A 26,094-nucleotide genomic window follows, 5' to 3' on the forward strand; every position below is an offset into this window, starting at 1 on the left:
TACGTAAAACGCTCCACAACTTCCAGTGCCTCTCCCTGGATCGTGAGTGGCGTGTTCAGTGACTGCACATCCACAAGCATGACCTTACACTTTGTGGGTGCAAAGTGCATACCAAAGGACGGGATGACTGTGGTCATATGGCTACCCATTAAGAGACGGAGAACTGTTCCAACAGGAATAAATTTCAGCAGTTTTGCCCTCCTCTCCTCCTTCCACTCTTCTTACAGCCTACATATTGGCTGGAGAAACGGGAATGTCGCATGAAGTGATAATGAAGACACATCTGCAATCCACCTCCACAAACTGGACTCATTTTGTTGGTCTGTCTCAAATAATTGAGGAGAAACACCATCTTCGAACATGTTCATAATTATACCTAAATGGGCAGAAAACTTACGTCTGTTCGTGGAGTTCCTCTATAAGTCATTCCAAAGTAATGTCGCTCTCGTAAGTCCAAGGCATTGCAGACCATGTCAAACAAATGCTGTCCGTAAGCGTTATGCTGGTGTAGGGAAAGAAACAAAAACCTATTTTATAATACCACCAGTAGGACACGTACAATGGTAATTTAACAACTGAAAGCAAGACTGGGGTATATCCTGTCAAAGGCTGGCAAGGTTAAAACAAGGAAATAATTACTTTGGTACGAACAGCAAATAGCAAATGCTTATTTATTGTGATGCCACTGAACGAGGACATAACGTCACATATCAAGCGTCGTTCTAATTCACCTGCTCTCTGATGAGACCTGACTAATACAATAGCCAGGGCTGACCTAACAATAAAGGTAATCCTGTGTGAGAATGATTTGCACAGGATAATGAAACTTCTCCACTAGTTGCGTGTGCTTGTTGGCAGCAAAATCTATAACCTCCCTCGTATCTCTCCTATGATAAGCCGAACTAAATTCTCTCATGTAGGCGCCATATCTTCCGGTCTTCATATGAGACCGACATAGCAAGCCGAACACAGCAGGTACTTCACTACTTGGTTCATGCAGTCAAAACATTCATCGTGTGCCAAAACAACAAGAAGCTGTGAACAATTTCACATTGCTTCTTCAGTTGCATTCGTCATTAGATTGGAAGAATGTTCGAAAGCTAGCATGGTGTAGCTTGGAAGTGTTGCTCATTTGCGACGTCACACTTTTGATCGCCAGGTCAGTATCACATCGTGATTCACTGAGAGAATAATTCACAAACAGCACAGGCATGCCAACCCGTATCGACCAGCAGTGGAATTATGCAGATGACTTTGTTACGGATGCATAAGCCTACACTTTGTGGCACAATGAGAATCCGGTCAACAAATCGATCAAGAATAGGTTCCGATCTGAAGAACGCAACTCAAACTTTGTGGAGATTGATACTGGAAAATGTCGACCACAGTTTACTCGCACGCAGCACAAACATCAGTCAAGTAGGAGTCACTGAGATGCACACAAAAGAATTAAGCCATTTCCGGAACAGAAAGGGTGAAGAACAGTCCCCAAACAACTACTTGCCTGCTTGATACAGGCTTTTGGAACCTTAATGAACTAACTAGCAATAGAAATCCAGGTAGGAAATGCACACCAAAATGCAAGAATATCCATGTATGGCATATTGTGCAGTAACTCCGATAGTGGGTCAACAGATGTGGACTATCAAGGTATTGTTTTCGACACCGCTAACAAGTTTCGCTTGCGTTTCGTTGTCAGGATCGAATAAACGACTATGGTATTATCTCTTATCACCGATTAAGACTGTGCAGAATCAACTAGGCGCTTTGTAAGCTGACATAAAAAAACAGTGAATAATAATCAGGTCAAATAGTGGGTGAAACAGGTTTGACAATGACATAACTCATTCTGGTAAATTTAAGTTTGCTGCACGGTCACTAAGTTGATACCGATGATCTTGTAGCAGCTGCTATCCGAAAATGTGAGAGTAATCGAACACTACCATGGGAAGCACCGCCTAACAACTTCTGGATGAAAAGCTGGGTTGCTGAACATTTGTCAGGTGACCTTCCAGAGTACGGGATAATCTAAGCGAAAGATTTTTTGTTTGGGTGAGTGGATCAATTGTACCTAGCAAGTGACTTTTGGTAAAACAGTAATAGGTGATGAGTTTTCACGAGTGATTCCTTCTCAAAGTGAGCGAATGCTTATTTCTTCAGATGCCGCTCTCCTGGAACCACCACAATTGGACTTGTTTCAAGAATACGTCTGACCACTGAGCCCGGTTCTGAATAGGTAGGGTTAAATTATACTCGCAAAGTCGGTGGGATTTCAAAATAATTTCTGAGAAGTTCCAGCGCCCTCGCACATGACCGGAAACATATCTTACCCACGTTGATCGACGTAACCGCTTCACACTGTAAGGATCACAATCAAGTGAACCGCTGGCCTTCAGTGCGGATTCAAACGTCCTCAGGGGAGCAGTGAACCTCAATTGGTGATGACGCACACGTGTGTGTGGTAAGAACCAGACGCGCTCGTTCTGGCGCCCGATAAGCAAACTATACACCACGAATTTAATACCTTTACCTAATCGTCGCTGATGGTGACATTACCGCCTCAATATTTTATTACCATTCCTTTATCGTCATTGATTTCACACCATTGCATTGTAGGTTTGCTAGCCACAGAATTGTAATTTTCCGACACGCAACTCGAGCAAATGAAAATGAGGAAAGTGGTTGATGAAGCAAGAAGGGCCAAAGACATCTACCTTAATTCGAACAAATTTACAGACCTATTTACTGAGGACAACTTATAAATTTAATGACTGACAAGTCTGTTCTCCTATATCGATCCCGATATATATTCCGTCAGGCTGTTATTCAACCTTGATCAAGGACAGACTAGGAATGCATTGAGGGTAAATTCCGTTCTGACTGACTGCAGGACTATGTACATTTTCATTTTTTTGGCTCTGGGAGTCATTGATCCCTCCGACCGAAACTTTACGCATCCGATCCCTGTATACCAACCTGGGAGTCCCAACGGGGTTGGCAAGACTCGTACAACTGGTCTTTCCAGGATATCTTCACCCCACTTTTTAGGCAGAAGCGCATCAACCTCGTCTATCTAAACATCACAAAAACCCAGTGGTCGTCAACAGAGCCCTCAACAACCTTAAATGTTCAGTCTTCTAAACGCCAACCAGCAAAGAATGTTCACTTAATTAGAGTTCACGAGCTGCGTGGATTGGGTTTGAGTCACTCGCATCGGTTGACATTTTCCATCACTGCACTACCCGAAAACACCAGTTCAAATGCTATAGGAAGTTTAACTGGGCACATGCGGCATGTCCGGGTAGCTGCGCTTAGCCGGACTACATCACTTGGAGTGTTATGGTTCTCAATATGATGAAGTTTTGGAACCATCAGCTTGCTACATGGTTAGCTAGCAAGCAGATAACACAGGGGGGGGGGGCAAGTAATTGATTTTCGGCATAGAACCATCGCTTAAAGTGAAGCGCAGTTTGTGGTATGGACGTGTTTAAGAAATCAGCTCGGTTGCAGTTGAGTGAGTTTTTTTTCAAAACCTGAACTGCCACACCGTGCACAGTGTGATGAAGAATGCTGGTCCTTTATCGACACGAAAATGCGGATCTAAACCTCAGGGTATCAGTCATAACCATGATGCCCGCATGTTTCTTTGTGAAAAAGGAAGTTAGTTCAGTTCCATGACAATAAGCAGTCAATCGCAACAGGCCATGTGTGGTGACCTTATTCTACACTTGCAGACCAAATGACACCCAGGTAATCTGAATTCTGCTGTGATGAAAGAACGAAAATGCGAAAATGGGCAGTGCGATTTTGTTAAATGTACGCCTTCCTGTGGCTGCAATGAACTGAACATATCACAATTTTTGGGACTTCCTGATTCCAGGTCGAGTTCATGAAGAATCGTTTGGATGGATTGCGTGCTGAAATGGGGATGTATTGACCAAGAGGACAATCATACACAGCAAGAATGGTTTGCTATCTTGTTCGTCGTACGGTTTTCATGAGTATTTCCGATCGCTTGGAAATAGAACAAATAGGGAAACTACCAAACAACATATTGCTCACCAAAGTTACTGAGCCAGAACAAACTATCAGTTTCCGATCTAACAACACACCACCGTCAGTTCTCATGATGTCGACTTCCCTCGCTCATAAGCTTAAATGAACTGTCCTTGCATCCATTCCCTGTCCACACCGTTATCTCCTCGGTATCCGATGTCCAGTACTCGGATGGAGTCCACTCCCTAAAAAACTGCACGGTTCAGAGTACATTTGTGCAACATTCCGTGTCATCGTTAATCGCGTTGTTATATTTCATCTGCTACCAATACACCAACCCTGTCTCGACCTACAAAATACATGGCGATGCATCGGTTAGTCAGTCACAGTTGGACCGGCCCAGTGCACTCGCACGTTTGGCCGTGTTTGTTGAAGTCGGCGCTAGACAACTACTGCTGTCCCCACCCTAACCCATAACAACTTTATGTCGGTTGTAACTGTAAGCACTTATTCTTCATCCAAATTCTACTTATAGTTATATTGCGTCGTAGCTAAATAACGGGGTTCGAAATCGGGAGCACCGTAAATTCCGCTAATTAGAGTCTTCAGGTGAGTTTAAAAGACGGCAAATCCAATTTCAGATGACTCGATCAAAGAAGAAGAACGGCTTTTCAAGCAGGTGTGAGGGACTTTGAGATACGATGACTTGTAACGCTGAGAACTAGCGAGCCGTTTGGAAGAGGCTGAATCTCTTAATACAGTTTAGTCTTTATATATCCGTGTAACATGCGGACGCATGTGACTTAATAGGATCAGCCCTGTTGGTCACCAGCTTATTCACCGGTCCACCCGATGAGTGCAACCGGGTAAATCAGCTCCATTTTCTAGTGGTTACCCGCCTGATATTGTCATTTTGGAGGTGACAAATTTATTGGCTGTGATTAATGAAATACCGCCATTGTCAACTTGATGGTGTGTTCTTGATATCACTCACCTACACGGTCTTGTAGTGTAGTTTTGCGATGTTACGTTGAAAACCAGAAGAATTAAGGGGTAACGCAGGTACCTCGATGGCATACACGTAACTGGTGCATGTGTCCAGAGTTATGCCATGTCTGAGCTAGTTGATGGCTTGCGACAGGCATCTCCACGTTCACCGGGGCTTGCATCGTTACCAAGGTCGTGAGCACAGCACCAGAATCCGTTCTGCTCAAATCACCTACGGCTTCTGACTGTGCGCAGGTGTCGAATGGTCTAATCACAGTTGACCGGCAAACCCTAGTCGGATTACAACCGTGTTGTAATAAGCGTACTGACATTACATTCTTCTACTGTATTTCAGCTGTGTCATGGCGGAATACTAAGCCCACAAAGACTGTAGAAGTGAATTACTGTGACCACGTTTACGCGGACAAAGCTGGTTACCGGGAGACACGTGTGCGTGCATCCGTTTCGTTGTCGCCACGTGGTCTAACGAAAATGCATTATCAATTGGGCGTGCCCACTGATTTGGGCCTGCTCCTTTTTGCCTAACTTAAATGTTACGCTTTCGGGTTCACACCCGGTGAAATATGTTGGTGGTTGCAAACGAGGCTCGAAGCAAACATATTGGGACAATTTTCACTTCACAAGGAAGCCGACTGGAGTAGTCTGGTGTGAGAGGAGGACCCACAAGCCGATCCAAGTCAACTATGCCTGGGGAGCACTACTTTTGCTCCTGGCTGAGGTGACTGCGTGTAGGTGACGCGCATGAACGTAGCGCTGGTCCGTATGATCATCCGCGTCAGTGGATTATATGAACACACATAAGCTGCAAACATTGTGCACTACTGGCTGGTTTTCTGCTAAACCTCTATCTTCTACTTCCCGTGATTGATCTAGCCGGCAGAATCATTTGTGATAAACCGGATGACACAAGCTCAAAGGTCTGACCCTGCTTGCTGAATTATGTGCCTTGACTCTGACTAACCTAATAATACAAACTAAAGTCGGGAAAGAGGACAGCCGGACGTTCACCTAAAAAACATGACTACTTGATCCAATTGCTCGATAATAGCACGATCAGCAAACGGATGCTCTGCGGAAAACGATGGGCTTGGAGCACCCCTGTGAACCCATTGCAAAAAGTCTATGTGGTGTTTTGTAAACGGGAAAAGTTGTCTGGGATGATATAAATCCAATTATTATAATCAAATGCATGCACTTGAGCTGCTTCAAGCGATCACGGATACTTGTCATGCTAACGCAAATGACATAAATAAACTTTCTTTGTTTCTCTACAGTGTTTAAAACCGAGCGAGAAAGCAATATCTAACTGAGGTCAAAATAGAAGTGAAAACCGAGGAAGTGATGACTGTATCAGTTCCATGGATGGAATGGTGCCCAAGTGGATACGTCCTTAATCCAACCAATCGCAAAGCAGATGAAATAAAATGCAACAATGACGTCGCGGTTTTTCAAGTATATGAAAACAGTGCCGTTGGGTGTGAATAATACGGTTTGCGTCTATTTTATGATATGATGAGAAACACCAATAAGGAGATTCTGTAAATCGCCGTAATCGAAAAAAGACCTAAATTCTCAGAGTACATTCTTACCAGAGGTAACCCACAAATATCAATCTTTGTTGTTGTAATTATCCAAAAATTTGTCATTCTTTGACACTCAACCCGTGGCTATAGTCTGCTTTTGAGGCAATTAGGGAGATGAATAGTATTAAAAATATGCAGCAAGAGCAGAATAGGGTAATGGGTGGGCACTGCCAGAGGAAAATTCATACAGACGACATTCTACAAAGCAAGATTGTGCGTATGTACAGATCTGCATAAGTGTAGATCCCACTAGTTCCCTACTTTCCTGCCGCTCATAAATTTTATCGAGTTAAATCCAACTGGTACACAGCCGAGGGTTCACTACTGTAAGCGTCATGTGCCCTGTCAGGTACTTCAGTACCAGTATCTTCGGTTATTTACTACCAGATAGCTAGTGCTTAAGACTGTCCATTCCATTCTTACTCTCACTCTCAAATGGCACGCACCAGTGAATCTCACACAACCAAATCCTTTGATTCTAAACCGATTGCGAACATAAAAAAATGTGAACAATTGTCACCTCGGAGCATTTGCAGGGCGTTTTCGATCCTTATAATCTACCTACTCAATGTCAGTTCAGTCTTGTCACAGTGAAATGTGCTTTCATCGGAAGAGTTCGCCAATAACTGGGTGGTCTACCGAAAAGCCAACTACAAGAAAAGTGCATAGAGAGACCGGCACGTTCGCAATTACCGGCCGTAAACAAAAAAGGTGAGCTTATTCATATACCTGGCCTGGTTAGTTGAATTACGTTTGGGTAGATTTTGACAGCAATGTGAAGCCAGTGGTCTCAGCGAATGACGCATGCGTGTAATTAGAATGCTTATATAACAGACATGAACGAGCGAACGAATGACAACGACGTCCGTCAGTGGGTGGCCATTTACCTGACTACTTAGCATAAAGAAATCGCGATAACCTGCTCTCAAAACTTGATACTGCTTATCTCGTATCGCAATCAAAATGACGTTTTATTGAGAGAGGTTTAAGATTTTCGGTGTCCTTTTTGATCTCTTTTAGTTTCTACGTAACAGGCTAAACTGAAAATAAGTACAAACTGAATGGCGCTTATCCGATAGTTTCGTCCATCCAAGTTGTTCGCTCAAAAACTTTTGGCGGAATAGATAGAATTGAGTAGAATATATAGTGACGGACAACTCGTAACATATACTGAAAGAAGATTAAAACATAAAACTGCTTTTAAGGTAAAACGTTTGTACGTCGAAACCTAGTGTATTGAAATTTTGCGGCAAACATAGAAGCACACGCCATGATTCCGCTCCCAACTGCACCAGGATGAGATGATCTCGACTTCAGACTGGCTCTGGACATGTCATCGATATCTGTTTCGGCGGATGGAGACCACAATTCTCCAAGAATAAACACAATTGATTGGTTTCAAAAGATGCCTCAGCTAGGTATGGAATCGTAACGGACTATCGTTCAATTTTCGTGTACTTTGCGGATCAAGGTTGTCACCGGTAATGATAAAAATACATCGAGATACCAAGCAAAAACCAAACTACGCCAGTGAATTTAAACGGCGATGAGTCTAAAAAACTCCCCCATTGTCTGACAGGGAGGAAATAAGGGATAATAACTGCACAGTTCTGAATGGAACAGTTTCTGAATATTTTACTACGATTTTTTGCGCTACTGTCATAACAGATTGGAACTTGGAACCCTATTTATGGTTTCCAATACCTACAAGTTATTCCCTACGAAACCAAAGTTCCTTCTCAAATCTGAAAGGACACACGTAACCATATATGTTTGAGGCGTTGGGTCGAAGAAAACCTGGCTAACTTGCCCAGGGTCTACCCCAATGACTTAGCGACCAGAACCGTTTGAAGTAACATAACAAAGAGCTAACCAGTTTCACATTCCTCTGATAGTTCCACATGGAAAGCACCGGGATTCACCTTCTGATTGTCTGCTACGGTCCAGAAAGGATTAAAGGTTTAGGTTGGATCTGGATAATTTGTATGTTGAAATGGTTTACCTTATCCAGATTTTGCAGCGAATTCGGATTAATTTGGAATACTCCTATCTAAACTTTGTAGATTTCACTTTATTCTGTCCGTCGCCAGTAATATGAATGTAGTCAGTTGTGTGCTATTTCAGGCTGTCATAGAACCCGTTGGAAATTCTAGTAGGAAGTTACTGCCAAGGAGTTAAACTTTAATTGTAGGTTTATACCTACGTATGGTTCAGTGGTAAAAGTTCCAGTTCACTGACCGAAATGTTCGTGGTCCGAAATCAACTTCTGCACATCGTCTACTAGTGTCTAGGCTTGGGCAACCTGGCAGTAGCTTAGCCTCGAGCTTCGTTCGGCTGACATGGTAGCTAGGCACCAAAAGGGTGTCACATTTGAAAGAATATCATTGATATAATTAGATACCTACGTACAATTGTTGGGATGACATGCTTCCCTGAGGTTGCCTATTGCATTGAATTACGCCAGTGGATTCCCTGAACAGTATATAGTACCAAATGCAGTTTGTGCTGAACATCCCCTGGTTTACCTACGAGAACAAAACCGTGAGTGAAAAAGGGGAGGCGGTTCAAAATATTCGGCATGACCAGCTGAGAACAACTGAGTATAAGGCCTTGTGTGAACAAGTAAACAGCTAAAGGCAGTTCACTAGAGTGTGGCGCAGGTGTGGCCAGAAAACGATAGCCAGTAATCGGCCTGCACAGCTGCGGTCATAGAATATCACTTCTTGCACCATTGTACACCTAAAGCACCCGAATATCAAGAGTAAGGCGGTTTGTGGACAAAACAAATTGAAAATTTTTTCATCAAACAAGACATTGCACAACATTCCACAATTCAGAACAATAACACCCGACGAACAGACGATGAATATAAAACATACAGCAGCTGATGAAAAGCAAAGGAACGATTCGACAACATAAACCAGGAATTCGCAGTAAAGAACCACACTAGGCTCTCATTGGTTTGAGCGGCTGAACTTCTCCTGACCATACTGAGGTCCATCTACAACAAACTTATATGCATATACATATAAGTATACACACATAAGTATATGCTTGTATTATGTATTGATAACAAGTACAAATCCCGAGAAGAATTTGGACTGTTTATCCTCTATTGATTGTGTGTCGAAACGACTCACGAACAGTCCAAAAGAGCGTTAAAAAAGTTGTTCCGGGCCGAAATCAGCTCAAAGAAAGTTGAAAAATACTCAGCGCCATGTGGTGTATGATAAGGAATAGGTTGTTGTAACTCGACGTTTCGGTTGCTTGAAAAAAGCTTGCGTCATTATATGGCATTATCGTGGGTATATTTCAGTTTTTCCTGCATAATGCTCCTACTGCAATTTTCCGGGAGCTACATTTAGCACGCATATATGTTTTTATACGGTTGTCTGCAGTGTTCCGGGATTGTAATCACAAACAGTGTGCTTACAAACGGATGTAGTATTACGACGTTATCGTGGATTACTTTCAACCCTAACTCAGGACAAAATACAGTAGTGATACAGCTGCAATCAATTATTCTGTCAAAAGATACGCGTCTATCTGGGCCAATATTTATGCCCGGAAAAGTCAGTGTTCAAGGTGTGTACACTACGTGTACATTGTCTAGTTCGATACACGGGCACACCACACTAGGCTCTCATTGGTTTGAGCGGCTGAACTTCTCCTGACCATACTGAGGTCCATCTACAACAAACTTATATGCATATACATATAAGTATACACACATAAGTATATGCTTGTATTATGTATTGATAACAAGTACAAATCCCGAGAAGAATTTGGACTGTTTATCCTCTATTGATTGTGTGTCAAAACGACTCACGAACAGTCCAAAAGAGTGTTAAAAAAGTAGTTCCGGGCCGAAATCAGCTCAAAGAAAGTTGAAGAATATTCAGCGCCATGTGGTGTACTATAAGGACTAGGTTGTTGTAACTCGACGTTTCGGTTGCTTGAAAAAAGCTTGCGTCATTATATGGCATTATCGTGGGTATATTTCAGTTTTTCCTGCATAATGCTCCTACTGCAATTTTCCGGGAGCTACATTTAGCACGCATATATGTTTTTATACGGTTGTCTGCAGTGTTCCGGGATTGTAATCACAAACAGTGTGCTTACAAACGGATGTAGTATTATGACGTTATCGTGGATTACTTTCAACCCTAACTCAGGACAAAATACAGTAGTGATACGGCCAGCTGCAATTATTCTGTCAAAAGATACGCGTCTATCTGGGCCAATATTTATGCCCGGAAAAGTCAGTGTTCAAGGTGTGTACACTACGTGTACATTGTCTAGTTCGATACACGGGCACAGTTTTTGTTCTTAAATACACCATGACCGTATCCTAGGTGATTGGTCATCACAAACAGCCCACCTGCCAAAGTAACTCTTCTCCACCAGAAACTGACGGTTATTGGCTAGAAGGCTTTTAACCAGGGTGGACTGCGAGTTCGTGATATCATGGTCGTTATAACACAATGCTACAGCCCCAACCAAAAAAGCCAGTTCTATTTTTTGCCCACTTTGTTAACTAACGTTGGGTTTTTTCCTGACAGACTACTGAAAAATCTTCGAAGGCCCTTTGCTGACTTCCCTCCTCGACCTCATCAAGTGGGCACAGTCCCTATCAACCACATATTACAATTGAACACCAAATTGAGCGTAATTGGTTATGGTCATCGGCTAATTGCATTACTGGTAACGACAGACTTAAATGAAATTCTTGTTTGAGTAGCTCTTCGGTCGCTTCGTAGGCCCTGGGCCTGGATGACTGTCTACATTTAGTGTCACCACTGAGGTGGTTATGGTGCTCAAGGTGTAAGTATCCGCGCGATTAGACCACGTCGTGGATAGTGGTATTCTATCCAAACCTGTCTGAAATTCGCATTCCCAGTGTGACAACAATATCCGGTCTGGAATTCCCTCCTCGTACCTGCTACCTCCTCTATAATCAGTCGACCTTGCTTTTTTCAACCCTATCCTGGTAGTAGACATGTGTTGTTCTAATGAACTGTGTAGATTAGCTGATCAAGGAAACTCTCAAACCTGCAAGCGAAAGGAGAAAATGAGCCGTTAATCGGTCAAAAACTGGATGCTCCGCAGACGCTGATAACTTGATCAAAGCCACTCGAAATTACCGGCCACATGATGTATGATGTGAAAATCTCACGGCATGGACTTTGCTGTCTGTTTTTCTCGGATGTCTAGCACCATCTATGTATAGTGGTATATGTGTATAGGTAGACCAGGAGCTTATTGATTCCATGTAATTTCGGCTGTATACACACACCGATGTAGAGGGTACATCGTCTGCTCAGGCATCCACGGTTGTTCAGCACGTAGGAGAGTACACATTTGAGTTTGGGTGTGACAATGCACCAATGATGTCGTTCCATTATCCGTTATCGGATGTCGAGTAGGCGGACACAACAGACTAAGCCGACTTATGTGTAGAGTAAATGGATGTCCCTGTTTGCACACCACAATGTGTTCGATAGTTGTAGAAAGTGAATCCATGAATTGGCTATCTTGTCTGCTTCGGATGTGTGATCCACACAGAGATTCGTCAAGTCAGCCACTTCGCATCGTCAACAGCGTCAACCGCGAAAGAAAAAAATTTCCCACTGGATTGGCTAGAACTTAATTATAAAAACCTGATTGCCAGTAAAGATGAACAATTTTATTGATTGGTTGGTAGCTGTAGTAGGAACCGAAGTGGCATGGGAGGATGGTGAATCAGATGGGATAAAATCTCTTTACCAACATTCGAGTTGGCTTTAGTAGGGACTGGCGCGTTTTGCTATCACCCCTTGGAATATTATATACTATGGTCACGATAGACATTTCCTTGTCTGACGTTTTTTCATCCATATGGACAGTTCTGGGTGGAGCATCACATCTATCTGATCTGGGCTTGAGTTAGTATAATATGATGTGTCAGGTTCTTCCATCACACTGAGGAGTGCACTTTCGTAGGTGAATAGGAAATACATTTCTCAGAAATTCGTGTATAGTGGTTGAAAACACATGTTGTTGTGTCCAAGGTAAGCTGACCAGCTAAAATATTTGTACACATAAGTGACTGACAATGTCAAAGAGATTCCACACATTTGGTGATGAGGAAAAACTTGAGGGGCTTACTTGATGAAATTTAGCTGCATCAAGGATCTCCTAATGAAGTTTTAATAATCTGATCAGGGGACTCTCCAGCGCTGCCTATAGTTTATTTTTCGCAGTCCCGGGTAATTGATATACGTCGCTTGGTCTATCCGAATGGGTTCATGCGTTTAATGCTATTGATGATTTACGCTCATGGTCACACATGGACACCGTTCGCCAGCAAAATACACTTAAAACCTTGACCGGTTGAATACATATAAAAGTGAACTGCACGCTTCCACGTTCGCCTTGGACTGGTTCACTGAAGGTCGTCTGAAACTGTCGCGACGGAGCTCACATGTTTTAATTATGGGTCTTGGAACATTCCACAATGCATTCAAAGTGCACTACAGTCGACCTTTCTGACCCAGGTTACTGCGCGATTTCTCGTAGTGCCATCTAAATGTACTTTACTATTTAGGGTCATGTCGCAGCTGCCTACAAAAAAGGTGTGCTTTAGAACAAAACTCAGTCATATGCTCCAGCAAGAACGAAAACTGCCTTAATCCATGTTGTCTTCAAGCCTTCGAAGTACCTTTTAAATGAGTGTCACATTCGAGTGTATCAACCTTAAATCTGTCATAGACTGTAAGTCGACGGATGCTCAAGAGAAACAACTGACAACGCATGAATTAAAAAAAAACTCAAGGTGATGGATATCACTTCAGGATATTTAAGAGCCATCGATTCAGGGTATCTAGAAGTCCCAGCTCAGCTTGTACCATTGCTGGGGGACAAATGAATATGACTCTCTCACACGGTGACATAGATGAATACATCTGCTTAATATAGCATTTATAAGGTGTCTTGCTCCGTCAATACACACAGTAGAAAAGTTCAACTAGGCGTTGTGATGCGACATGCATGGTGACCTGGGTTGGAGCGGTTGACCAAAGCATATGCTGAACACGCTGCGCTACACCATGAGCCCTTATGTATGTGAAGGCATTAGCCGTCTGGAACAATAACTGTGAAAGGTCACCAGTGAGATGGTGAATCCAGTTTATCGACCAGATCTCTGTTGAAATCCCCGTCAGAATATTCGTTCTGTCATCATTTACATACCACTGATGAACAGCCTAGTGTAGCTGAACTGCTGAGACACGATTTCGCCCAGAAGAAATGTGCCTGAAGTAATGGATGCTCAGCTTCGCTACAGCTACACTGTGGGCATGTAGCCTACTGTATAGGTTGAATGAGATACCAGGTGAAATCATACATATGTTCTTTCGACAACAATGCACCCAAAAGTGAGAACCCATAACAGAAACGCGGATTCTATCGTGCTTAATGTAATAGAAGCAAAACAGTCGTGTTGTAACACATGTCCTAACGATCGAGGTATGTGCGTGTTTACCTGTGTAGACCTGAACCGCTTAGGCTGAGCAGTGGCCAATCACAGCTTCATACATCAGTGTAAAAATTCGATATACACTTATTCTACTGTGTGCATATCAATGTCACCCGTGTCAAGCAAATCTTAATTTGTGGAAGGTTTTCAGCATAGATTAGAACTGTGTACGTATGACAAGATGCAGCAGAAGTAAAGTCACCTCAACGTGCACCAGTCACGATTGGATTGGTAGTATCCTAAATACCGTTACCATTAATTTGATGAAGGATATTTATATCAATATGACTGTCCATCATTACTAACTACCATACACGTTTATACGGGAGGAGAGAGACAACTGACATCAGTATAGTACAGCACACAAATTCAGGGATACGTACATCTATTGTAAATATTCGTTCCACACCCTCCAGCATTAACACATGGCACGTTTCTTCCCGACCAGAAGTTTTGTATTCCAAAGTTGCCTCACTCTTCTTGAAAGGCTTTAAGGTTCCAGGTTGACCAATGTCAAGACTGAGTTGACTCGCGAGGCCCAAAGTATTTGGACCATCCGGCAGACCTTCGAGTGGACGTCGAAGACTACGGTAGTAATCCTGTTTCGAAAGGGTGTCCGTAACTTCTATCGTACCATCGTCCAGCCTTTGGATACGCTGAGTATCAGGGATTCCGTTCTGGAAAGAATAAAGTTGAACATTCTAAAGTGGCCAAGTAAATTCAGTTAGTAAAGTCTGCATTGCAAGGGTGCAGTGCCCTCTGGGTTTATTAGGAAATGAGATAATTATTATGAATAATATAGACAACTAAGCTGCACCGGCTGGGTCTGCACGTCTTCGCTGAGCATTTGAAACAGCCTGCAAACGTTCGCTTAGAAACCCCCCATTCGGGATAGCCTCAAAGCCTAAATCTGTGAGGTGTTCAAGGGTCAATGCTTAGGTCACTGACCAAGCTCCCGGAATGAGATGACATCATATTTGGACCGGAATTCTACTTGCTTCGGAAAACTTATACAATTCTAAGAGTAAATTTGGTCATACGAAATCACACTCAAAACGACCCGCGACATCAGTAGACGAACATATTTAGTGATTCATGGATTTCGGGATACTTCTGGCTAGAATGTGCTTACATCTCCTTCCGTTTGTTCTTTTCATGATTAAATTCCTGTGTGCTCTCTGACCGCTAGAACCACGAGCCAAACTGCCTTCCCAAAAAAGAAATCTCCCCTTGGGAAAATCGGATAGCAACTCTTACCAGCTTCTAAAGTTACCGAAATGATAAATCTAACTAATACATCCTCACAGCCTGAGTCCTGCGCTAACTTGCATGCCTAACAAACTGCTTGACGGATTTACGATGGTTGAACGCCTACTATCTAAAACTTACAGGGTGTTTATACAATGAAAGACGCATACCCCGATTAAGTCAAAACCTAAATCTCATGGTCGAGTTCGATATAACTTACTATGAAGTTACAGAGGAGCATCACATATAAAGAGCTGGATTACAGTAATTTTTGACCCGCAGAGTACCAGACAGTTTTCAGAGTATGTAGTTATCCACTTCTAGCGAGCCCTTCGAGTAGCCAATTAAATGCAATTATAGCTGACACAAAGGCTACAAAAGTTTGACTCCGCCGTAACAGGGCCTGACCTACGTTGCTTCATTTTTAACCTGTCGAATTTCGGTTCACTTGAGGTGGAAGTAAATCTAGCGGTCTAGTTGAGCCATGAGGTCATTTCCACCGAGTACTTCCTCAGATCGAGTGTGGTGCTATCAATCATGCGTTGCCGGTTCGAGGATATTTCATGAGTTTTATTCGAAGCTATTGCAACTACGTAATTTTGTTGACCGTATATAGTACAGATGTTGCAGTCCCAACGCGAAGAATAGGTTAGCTACGGCGGTGGGAACGATGTAGCTGTACATCGTCTCTGAGTCTGGTTCATCAGTGTTTGTGGCCACAACCTAGAGACCACCGTCTCAAACCTGCCATTTAGTAAATAGAACCGCTGCAGTGTCAGGGCGCGCCCAGACAGAATAAAAAGTACATGTGCAGAGAGTAACGCATCCCCAAGGTCACCATCAGTATGACACGTCCGGAAAGTAGGTGAGCTGGTGGCCCCCACGACACACGGCTCCCACCTAAGACGGCTTAGCAGCAGACGACCAGCGTAGTGGGTCTGAGAATGTTCACGACCGGAACACCACCATTGGCTGTACGGAGCGAACAAGTGAACGAGCATATTTGGCCAATTAGTCATCCCATATATTTACGCAGACATTCTGTATGTTTTGTCCTGGCAATACAGCCGTGTCCCCAGTTCTCTGTCTTCTCCCTATCGCGTAGTCTGGCAGGCTCAGTGCAGGCGTAACCCAATAGCTCGGCCACCGCACGATACAACATGCAGGTGAATCACAGCAGGTGTCTAATGGCGACATTCTTATTCACTCCCATTGCTACCTAAGAATGCCATTATGGTTGAAATTCGATTTTCCACTGAACATTCGCACAGATTACACAGAGCAACTTCCAATTGTTAATCACACACTGCGTGCACGTGCCTTGTGGTTATCAAGTTGAAGATGCTTTCACGAATGCCATACTGAACGTTATCAGTGCCCTAGCAGTCCGAGTGGTTACTCATCTAGGCGTCCCACGGTTCGTAATTAGGCTCATTAATTGGAACGAGTTTCGGAAAGGACGTGCAGAACAATTAACCGGGGAAAGTCGAAAAAGATGTAAACGGCTCAGTCATTGGGTTTCAGGGTTCGCAGCAGACACCACACGACCACCTAGCTTTTCTAACTTCACCATGTGCATGTTCTGTCTACCAGAGAGCAACGTATCAACATCAGCGCGCGCTGCTATTAATTGGAGGAAAGACTGAGTATTGCGAAGAGGATTAGGATCATGGTTCTGATAGCGCACACAAGTGTGTACTTTAAACTATGGATTGACTTCTACTCACGAGCGCCCACAAAGAAAATCGGGACATTCCGAATAAATAACTCGTTCACAAGTTGTAAAACTGCTGCTAAAGAGCTATAAATCAGGTTTACGGGACTCTACTGCGCACGGTTTTCTCAACTCAACCAGGCAGTGAATAATGGTTTCCTAGGTTCAGACGGATCTTCCACTCATCAGAATTCCCTACAGCAATAGTGCGCGAAACTCCCCGACAGAACTCTAAGATTTTGCCGGGTTCGGAGGCCACAAAGCAAACACTCAAGGACACTACATATCAGAGATTACGATGACTTCGACTCTATAGCCAAATTATTTATTCCCTGTATCATATGTAAGCCGTTATACGGCACGATAAGTCGAAACTGGAATCAACTGATGACATTCAGAATGCGAAACTAACAGTGTGATCTCAGCATATTTCACAGTCCTTTATAATTTTCCTATAAGAAGACCGAAAATACATGTAAAGTCGAACGGTCGCTTTCATGAAAAAACCTCACTCCTACGGTGCACGATTAATGGAAAAGTGGGCCAATAAAGACCAATTGGGGTTTNAATAAAGAACAAATTGGGGTTTACGTTCTTCAGCAGGACCCGTCATACGGGATCCAAGCTTTTAGTATGCATGCTGATGCCTTCTACTGGAAATTGGCAAAGCACTGCTAGAATTTTTCCGACGGATGCCTTTGTTTGTGATGATAATGACGATGACGGCAGTGATGTCTATGGTTGAGACCGTGATGGCGACGACGAGGACGATCATGGTGCGTACAATGGTGGCCACAGTACCGATGGTGTCCCTGATTGCGGTAATGATGGTGTTTAGGATACTGTTGACTGTTGTTGATAAAATTGTGATATCGAAGTTCAGAACGATGATGGGAAAGATAGTGCTGATGGAACAAATGATGATGAACTCTAAGGTCTAAAGAAAAACCCGCATTCATTTCTACGTAATCTGCAGTTGACCGAGCTCACTTTTTGCCGCAGTTATCCAAGTGGACCAAAAACACGTCTTACTGCTTTTGTGGACACTGATATGGTCTGTATTTTCATATCCAGATTAATATTTCTCATTTTCTCTAGACCAACAAAGTTCGAAAATAAATCAAGGTTTTAAAATAGTCATATTTCGCCCATCTTCACACGTTTTTTTTAATATCAAACGCGGCCAGAAGATTGGTGATTTGGACTGGTATCAGGCAGAAAAGTTCACACTAATCAGACAATGGACAGCTTTACCCCGGCATCTGTCAAATGATCACAATCAGAATGATCGTATTGATCGCAATACCTTTAGTTAGCAGAATCCTTTGCTAAAAAATTAAGCTTAATCTAACTGTTGCCGTTTTGTTGAAAAAGCGAATTTGTTCACTCAATTTTTGTTTCTGGCCAACTCCTAAGCGCAGCCTTTGTGAATGCGGGCATGTTCAACAAAGCGTGCCAAATGAAAACCTGGCTGGACTGAACTACAGCAACTTATTCACTACCATCCTGTATACTACGCGTGCATTACCCATTTTACATACCCACGTGACATTGTGTCTGAAGCCGATCGATTTAGTCAAGTACCTAGGCCGTGAATCTTATATTTGAACAAGGCGTGTGCGTATCAAAATTGAGACTGCATCGTCTAACCAGAGCAGGAAGCATCACTTTGAAAGCGGCATAGATATGTGAGCACTACAGACAAACAAGTTACACGGTTTAGCGACAAGGAAATGGTGAGATTGTAAATTTTACGTCGGTCGACCAAATTCATCCGAGCACTGTTGAATGGATCATACAGTGTACTAGATCCTTTGCTCAAGGAGTTTGAAACCTTTATTCTTGGTAGCAGAATAAATGATTGTATGAATGCAATTCGTTCGTGATAAATTGAAAGAGTTTAAAGTGCGTAGGTTTTAGCCCTAGTTAGTAGCATGTTACAAGTGTGTTCGGATCAGACGTGCGGTAGTTGAGAGTTGTCGCTTCAAAATACATGAATGTATGCGGGGAAGCATGATTTGTATTCTTAGTATTGAAGGTGACAAAGTCCTCAGTTGGTGTGTGCCCCTCACATGGGAGATTAGGGCCCCTACGCTATGGCCCACACGGGCCATGAAGGATTAGTTGCTTGCTTAAGGTTTTGGCATCTGGCCAATGGAATTGTAAGTCCTGAAATGTTTGGTTCATTAGCAACAAGTGCACGACATTTTGGCAGTCATTCAAATTGAGCTTAACTCTTACCTTGATTTTCTCGTAAAGTCAGCTTGGATACACCTAAGACAGTGACAAAAGTGCCCAAGTGCCCAGTATTATGCATACCCAAATGAACAAAAACTGGCCTTGTAGTTAAAATGGATTTGATTTATGGATGCTTAAAGATGCTGCTATATTGATCTTGAGTTCAGTTACTTAGCTGTTCCCATATGGACCTGTGACTCGAATGTTTTTGGGGTTTCAAATCTGTGGAAGCTCACGGAGTGCCTGTTTCGAACACTGTCATACATAGTAAGCCCAAACGGGGCTGCTGTTCCCATATGGACCTGTGACTCGAATTTTTTTGGGGTTTCAAATCTATGGCAGCTCACGGAGTGCCTGTTTCGAACACTGCCATACATAGTAAGCCCAAACGGGGCAAGTACGCTAATGGCATCAAAACTATCCTCTCTCAACCGCCAAAAAACTCTTTATTACCCCGGGTCCTTAGGTTTGAGAGAGCAAGTTCCTATATTACAGTGAACATTATTTACGAATTAAGTTACTCTACTCGTGAGACGCAGTTGAAGTTCAAACGAATCTCTTTTTTGGTAGTATTCTCCAACTGAAAGTGCTGCACGCTCAAAGTTAAATTTGGGATGGTATCAAGATATTCAAGTAATCTTCTTCATAAGACAGTACCCCTGAGGTCAATGGAAGCATCTTTGACAACCCGTTACCGGTTTCGTTCACTAAAAGGCTCATCCAGTAGATGTAATTAGGAAATGAGAGATTCAGTTGAATTTAACCTGAACCTCCAGCTGACAATCACTTGATTAGCAAAGGATCTTTCGTCGCCAAATACTTACAAATTGGTGTTCAAATATGGCACAGGAGTAATGGGAATTCGGGAATTAAGCATACTCAGGAGTCAAAGAACGACAGAACCATTAGCAGGCTTTCCAGACGTTCCATGGACCATAAGAGTAGCCCTACTTAAAATCCTTTGATGTTTTCTTCCTACACTAGGACAACTCAACAGACATATCCAGGAGTGTATATGATCCGTATGGTTGTGGGGGTCAGCCTTGACACACCAAAAAAGGATAACCAACAAAGCATGAAGTTAAGTCAAGGTGTTGTCAAAGTTCATAGGGAGTTCGGATGATAGGCTAGAGCATGTTCAACACTTTAATTTCGGGTAGTGAGGCTTATCCCTTCTCGCAAACAGTTTTTTTTATTTTTGAGGAAGGGGTCTCACTTATCAGACATCTAAGAACATGAAATGAGACAATATCGTTCCCCAGCTCCAAGAATATTCAGGAGTTTTTCGTGAAAGCAGATTCCAGAAAAAATGATTAAGATATAGTGAATGTGTCTCATGAAGTAAGAACATACGTAGCTAAACTGTCTATCCACATGACTTTCTTAACGATCCTCTCCTCACATTCAGTCGGCACTCACGACTGAACAGATGATCTATGTTCATGAACACGTGACCACATGATACATTGCGATTCACAGATAGTTCCGTTCTCGGCTTTCACGGAGTTGTTTGCACACGAGCTTTGATATACTATAAACCGATGACATGAAGCCGCAGCAACACAATGAGTGTATAGTGCTGGTTCAAGATGAGTGGGTATGAAAACAATTCTACCGCATGTAAACTACTGAGAACTTAGAGGTGGTGATGTAACTACGCAACGCGCAAAGAAAAGTTCTGTATCCAATAGAAACATCCACAGTTCAAAAACAGAAGATTGCAGCCAGATCATGGTTGTGTGGCTTCCGATCCGTTTCATATCTCGATATTGATTGGCGTGAGTGGACCGCATTGCTGGTAATCGTAGAAAACTTAAGCATGCTTTTCAAACGATGCATATGACACGCGCAGTCAGAACCTGCGGAGTTTTCCAACAAAGCATGATAACTGCACGGCCGTTTTCAAATTTCCGTCATCGACCGGTTGGCATATGCCTTACAAAACCGAAGAATGAAATTTTTGAACTTTTCACTCCTATCACACTGAAAAGTGGCACCTTGTGGATAAAACCTAACAACTCTAGAACCCAAATCATCTGAAATCGAACAAATTCATGCGGAGTGTACAGAGGACTTATGACGGATGACCCCGCGAATGCTCAACGGGCCCCCGGTCCATCCTGAATATCATTTATCATATAACACGCTATTTATAAGGTCACTGAAAGTTTCAGAGAGGTTTGGTAAACAATCGGTGGGTTTATTGCTGGACACCGTTTTGCTTTTGGCACAAAAGTTCCGTCACTGAAAGTTCTTCGACAGTTCACTATCGGTTTCCCTTTTCCTGGAGATCATCAGGTGGATGTGGTCTCTCAGTTTCCACCAAACAGACATCAGATTTTACGCAATTAGTGAAACACACAAATCTTCAAATTATGTTACTCAAATGAAACTCTCATTTGTGATATTCTTTGCCTTAATGTGTTGCTTCCAAGTTAGTGTTCAAGTAAGACAGAAATTCGATGGAAATTCAGAGACTAAACTTACTCGATGAGCCCCAGGAAGTAAAACACCCGTATTGGGCTGTCGAAGAGTTTTCAGCAAATTTATGAGCAGTGTGTTGTGTTTCGAATATCGTATCAACTGAAATATGAGGCGATCTTTGTGCAGCATATCTATTTGTAGGTTTAGTTGAGTCTCACGCTAACGCAATGTTAATACCCAAACCGTCACAGAAGACGATAGCTCCCTAAATCATGTGCCACCTGTGTTTCTTCGGCGAGGGCTTAAAACCGAACATCATTAGCTAGATTAATTTCAGGACCACACATATAACATTCAACGTCTACACCATCAATTGTTCATTCATTTTGATGAGCTATCCCCACAGAATCTCTATGGTTGTATTTGAGTCACATAGTCAAAACTGGGAAGGCTGCCGAAAGGGGTGGCTGCACACAAAACTCACCGGTTCAAAAAGCTTAAAAAAAAGCCGGGCGATGCAACTTCTACGTTGCTTTGTGTTGAGAATTTTGCAAAGGCCGCCGAGACATCTCTGGCGGAAAATAGAATGTCGCCCTCAAAAGCACACTCAACTGTTTCCACAAATCGCTGAGGGTAAATTAGTTCGACCGTCACGAAGAGACTGGACCTTACCGTGGTGTGGCGGTTTGTGTACCTCAGCGACCCATTGAGCTATACTGGGTGATGTCCGCGTAACACTCATAAAGACTCTCGTACCAGGTTGGTCCATGGCACACACTGACGCACACACTCCCCTGGCCCTCCAGGTTGAGGGTTGGAACATGTATGGCGACGTGTTCCGTAAAAATGGTAATGTACTTGCATTCCCAGCCCAACACCGCTGCCTTGCGGTTAGGCTTTTAAGCCAAAGGCTTTAGTTGAGGGCCCTGTCAGTATCCCAACCCTCGTAGAACCGTGACGTTCAAAGTATTTTGAATGGCTGTGACTTTATACTACAATAGTACTGACGAAATGGAATTTAATAACTTTGAGCCGAGCTATCGTGGCATCCACCTAAGCCCAAATTGATTCCAAAGCTTTACCCTACCCTATCTTGCTCCAGCAAAAGGGCCATTAATTCAGTATCCGCATGAAACGTTGAATTTATCAATGCAGTCCATCATTAGGTGTGAGTCGCTAAGTATAGAAGTCGAAGACTTTCTTTTGGACAACTAGAGTTGGCTCTTTTATTAAGCGTCATAAAACAGGCCGTCAGGTTTCGCTTTGATTGATTATAAACCTACTCTACTTCAGCGGCAAATATAGGGAAAAAACATTTAAAAGACAGACTGATTCTTCACAAAGCACCAATTCGGGAAACAGATGTGAGCAGTCATATCACGCTCCAAGAGCGCATTTTTATGTGAGTTCCTCAATTCACAGCTTCTGCAAACCGGAGTCACGATCTATTATCTCTAATCCCTCTTCAAAGATACCGCTGTGTTTGTTGGCGATTATCACCTAACACAGTTGCCTCACAAATGTTACTTAACGCCATCATGCATGTGTTTTGAACTCCTAGTCAGAAACTCTTGCCAACCCATAAAAGGATACGTGTTATGAGTCTATTACTTTGAAAACGGAAACTTATGATCACGCTACCATGGCCGTCCCGAAACAAGTCCAGTTCCTGACTTTCCTAACACCATACACACCATTTACAACAATCGGTTTACATACACAAGCACACAATGCATGCAAATTCTAGCTTGTGTTAGTTAAGTGGGCCGACATAACTACTGTGGACTTGTTACTAACCCGGTTGTTTGTTGCCATATTCAAAACAGTGAACGACTCAGATTCACTTTGCTGTAAGGTCCAGTTGCTAGACCGTCCTCGTCGCATGAACTTCCGCTATGTTCTGGGTTCCGCCCTCATATCGTTGTCCTGACAGAGCAGCATTCTAAAGAAATGAAGGAAACTGAATGAAGTCCCCTACTACGGAGCCACAGCTGTCGGTAACAGAAGTGACGACAAAATGCGGCAACACTAAGTAACCAAGTATACTAATAACGAGGCAGTTTCCGACGCTACTCCTTTTTCGCCTGGACACATGTTCCCAGTGGAAATCAGCTCAAACGAGTCTTTAAAAAATTAGGCGAATCGCTCTTACCAAAAATGCGATTTTGGTGTGATCTTGCGAAAAATTGGTGGTTTGGGAAACTCATATTTGTGCCAACCCAAGCGCTTCCGAGATGCCAGAGTGAGGTTGGCACGTGGCTCTAATGAGACCGGTTGTTGCTAGCTACTGACTGGCTTCCCAAGACTACAACAAGTGGAAACTAAGCAAACTACAGCTTTCACGACCCGCAAGTCATGATTATCGATTTAAAACAGTTATCTTAAATTTTTAGAATTGGTAATTGCATTACTCAGCTCCCTAGCTTCACGAATCCAGCCCACACACCCGACCAATCACTGTTACTAAACCAAACCAAGTTAATTCTGTCGCGCGTGGGATGTACACACAAACCTATTGGGCCAGTACTTTGTATCAGAATAGTAGGCTGCCGTTTAAAGAAAGCTGCAGTTCATCAGTATTTAATGAGAAGCTTGGTGGACATCGTACAACATGTTCTCACTCTTGGAAAATTCATTCGTTTTTCTTGGAACAAAAGGACAACAGGGATGCGATGAAATAAAAACATCGATACTGAGAGAGGACTGAAGAAATCCTCTCGGAAAAATGTCAAGGACTCTAATAGGAGTCTACACACTACGGTTTGATCATTATACGCACGTTGGAAGCTCAGCGGGAGTACTTTAAGTCGCCCAGAATGACCACTTTACATCCACTCGACCCTGACGCATTTGAAGTTTGCCAGAATTAAGACCCGAAAGCTTTATAACTCGGGGTTCATAGTCTGTTACAATCTGTTTTATTCCTAATTTCACATTCGATAAAAACAGTGATATGGATCATGCTTGTTTCGCAGTTTCATAATCGAAGTTATAAGTGTAAATCAAGGCAAGTTTCACAAAGGAGTAAAGCAGTGGAGAAAAACGGACGTGAAATCTGTTAGTCAGATGCCATGTGTAGCAACTTAGAGTGACCGTAAGGTTTGACACTGCATCCTACTGCAATTAGCCAGTTGCGGATGGTCACAAGACCCTCATTCTGGACGATTAGTGCAGTGCTGAAGATAATCTTTCCTAAATACGATATGGCGAAATTTAGCGATTCTGTACTCATTCACCTAATAAATCTGGTTCTTGCAGACAGGCTTACAATGCGATAAACGGTGTTGCTGGTGGCAGAAAAGCCCATCAGTCTCTGCATCAGTCCACAGTGAAGTGGAAGTTCAGAGGCCCGATGAGAATAGCTCGTACTCATGTGGAATGCGCTAGTTAGTATTATTAGTTTGTAATAGATAGTCAGAAGTTTTACTTCGCTCCAGACATGTCATTCGCAATTCAGTAACAAGAAAACAGATTCAGTTAAGCTTTATAGACCGTTTTGTTGACTGATGCAAGTATCTGACTTATTCACCGACACTGCTGAAGGGAAAGATTTGAAACCATTGCAGACTAGAACCGCGTCTCATTTCTCTGAGTCAGGATACATGTTAACCTTTTTTGATTCAACTTTTGGTTATAAAAAGTTCAAATTTTATCCAGAATGAGGTAGAACTTCTCCTTTCGTGATTTCCACTGTACCCGGTACGCAGTTAGGGCGTCCTGAACTACTGGTTGCGTGAATAGTACTCCAGTCCTGATTGAAACGTGGGTACAATTACTGCCAAAACAAAATGTGTTGGAGGTCTACAAAAATGATAGTGTCCTTTTCTGTAATACGTAGCATACCTTAAAGTATATTAAATGAAGGAAGCAACAGAAGGTTGTTTGATATGTGGAAAACGAGCATGAAAAAATATCTGGGGTGACCTGGAGTACTCTGGTATGCACTTTGCACCCACAAAGTGTAAGGACATGCATCCGGACGTGTAGTCACTGAACACACCACTTCCTGGGAGAGACGTTCGGAGTTGTGGAGCGTTTTACGCATCTTGAACGTTTTATTAGCTCTGAATACAGTGTCACAGATGAGATGAGCGCAAAAAAGTGCAATGCTCGGGTTGCTTTTACTAATTTGAGATATGTATGGCGTCAAAACGGTACATCCATGAATCTCAAGAGAAGTGTATATCAGGCTGCAGGGCGGCTGTTTTGTTGTATGGCTGCGAGACTTGACCTACTCGAGCAGCGGAAATGAGACGTTCTCAGGTGTCCGACAATCGTTATCTCAGAATCATAGCTCGTGCGGGCTGGTGTCGGAGAATCCGCAACGAGGCGATTCGAAAGCGAGTTTTCGGTTGGTGACTCTCATT

At 42.9% G+C, this 26,094-nt stretch overlaps 2 protein-coding genes across 2 annotated transcripts in view; one reads left to right on the forward strand and one right to left on the reverse strand.

Moving 5' to 3' along the window:
• T265_02465 (hypothetical protein) overlaps positions 1–26,094 on the reverse strand; it is a gene marked incomplete at both ends in the record, with an annotated part of 99,781 nt that overhangs the window by 54,757 nt on the left and 18,930 nt on the right. The window contains 2 exons of the mRNA XM_009166714.1: positions 398–502; positions 14,487–14,780. Of these exons, the coding sequence (XP_009164978.1) occupies positions 398–502; positions 14,487–14,780 (399 nt within the window). The remainder of the gene's footprint in view (positions 1–397; positions 503–14,486; positions 14,781–26,094) is intronic.
• Positions 1–26,094, forward strand: part of T265_02466 (hypothetical protein) — a gene marked incomplete at both ends in the record, with an annotated part of 82,157 nt that overhangs the window by 35,819 nt on the left and 20,244 nt on the right. Inside the window, 2 exons of the mRNA XM_009166715.1 lie at positions 228–320; positions 5,339–5,433. Coding sequence (XP_009164979.1) covers positions 228–320; positions 5,339–5,433 — 188 coding nt within the window. The remainder of the gene's footprint in view (positions 1–227; positions 321–5,338; positions 5,434–26,094) is intronic.

Source organism: Opisthorchis viverrini (assembly GCF_000715545.1).
Source record: "Opisthorchis viverrini unplaced genomic scaffold opera_v5_30, whole genome shotgun sequence".
Lineage (NCBI taxonomy): Eukaryota > Metazoa > Platyhelminthes > Trematoda > Opisthorchiida > Opisthorchiidae > Opisthorchis > Opisthorchis viverrini.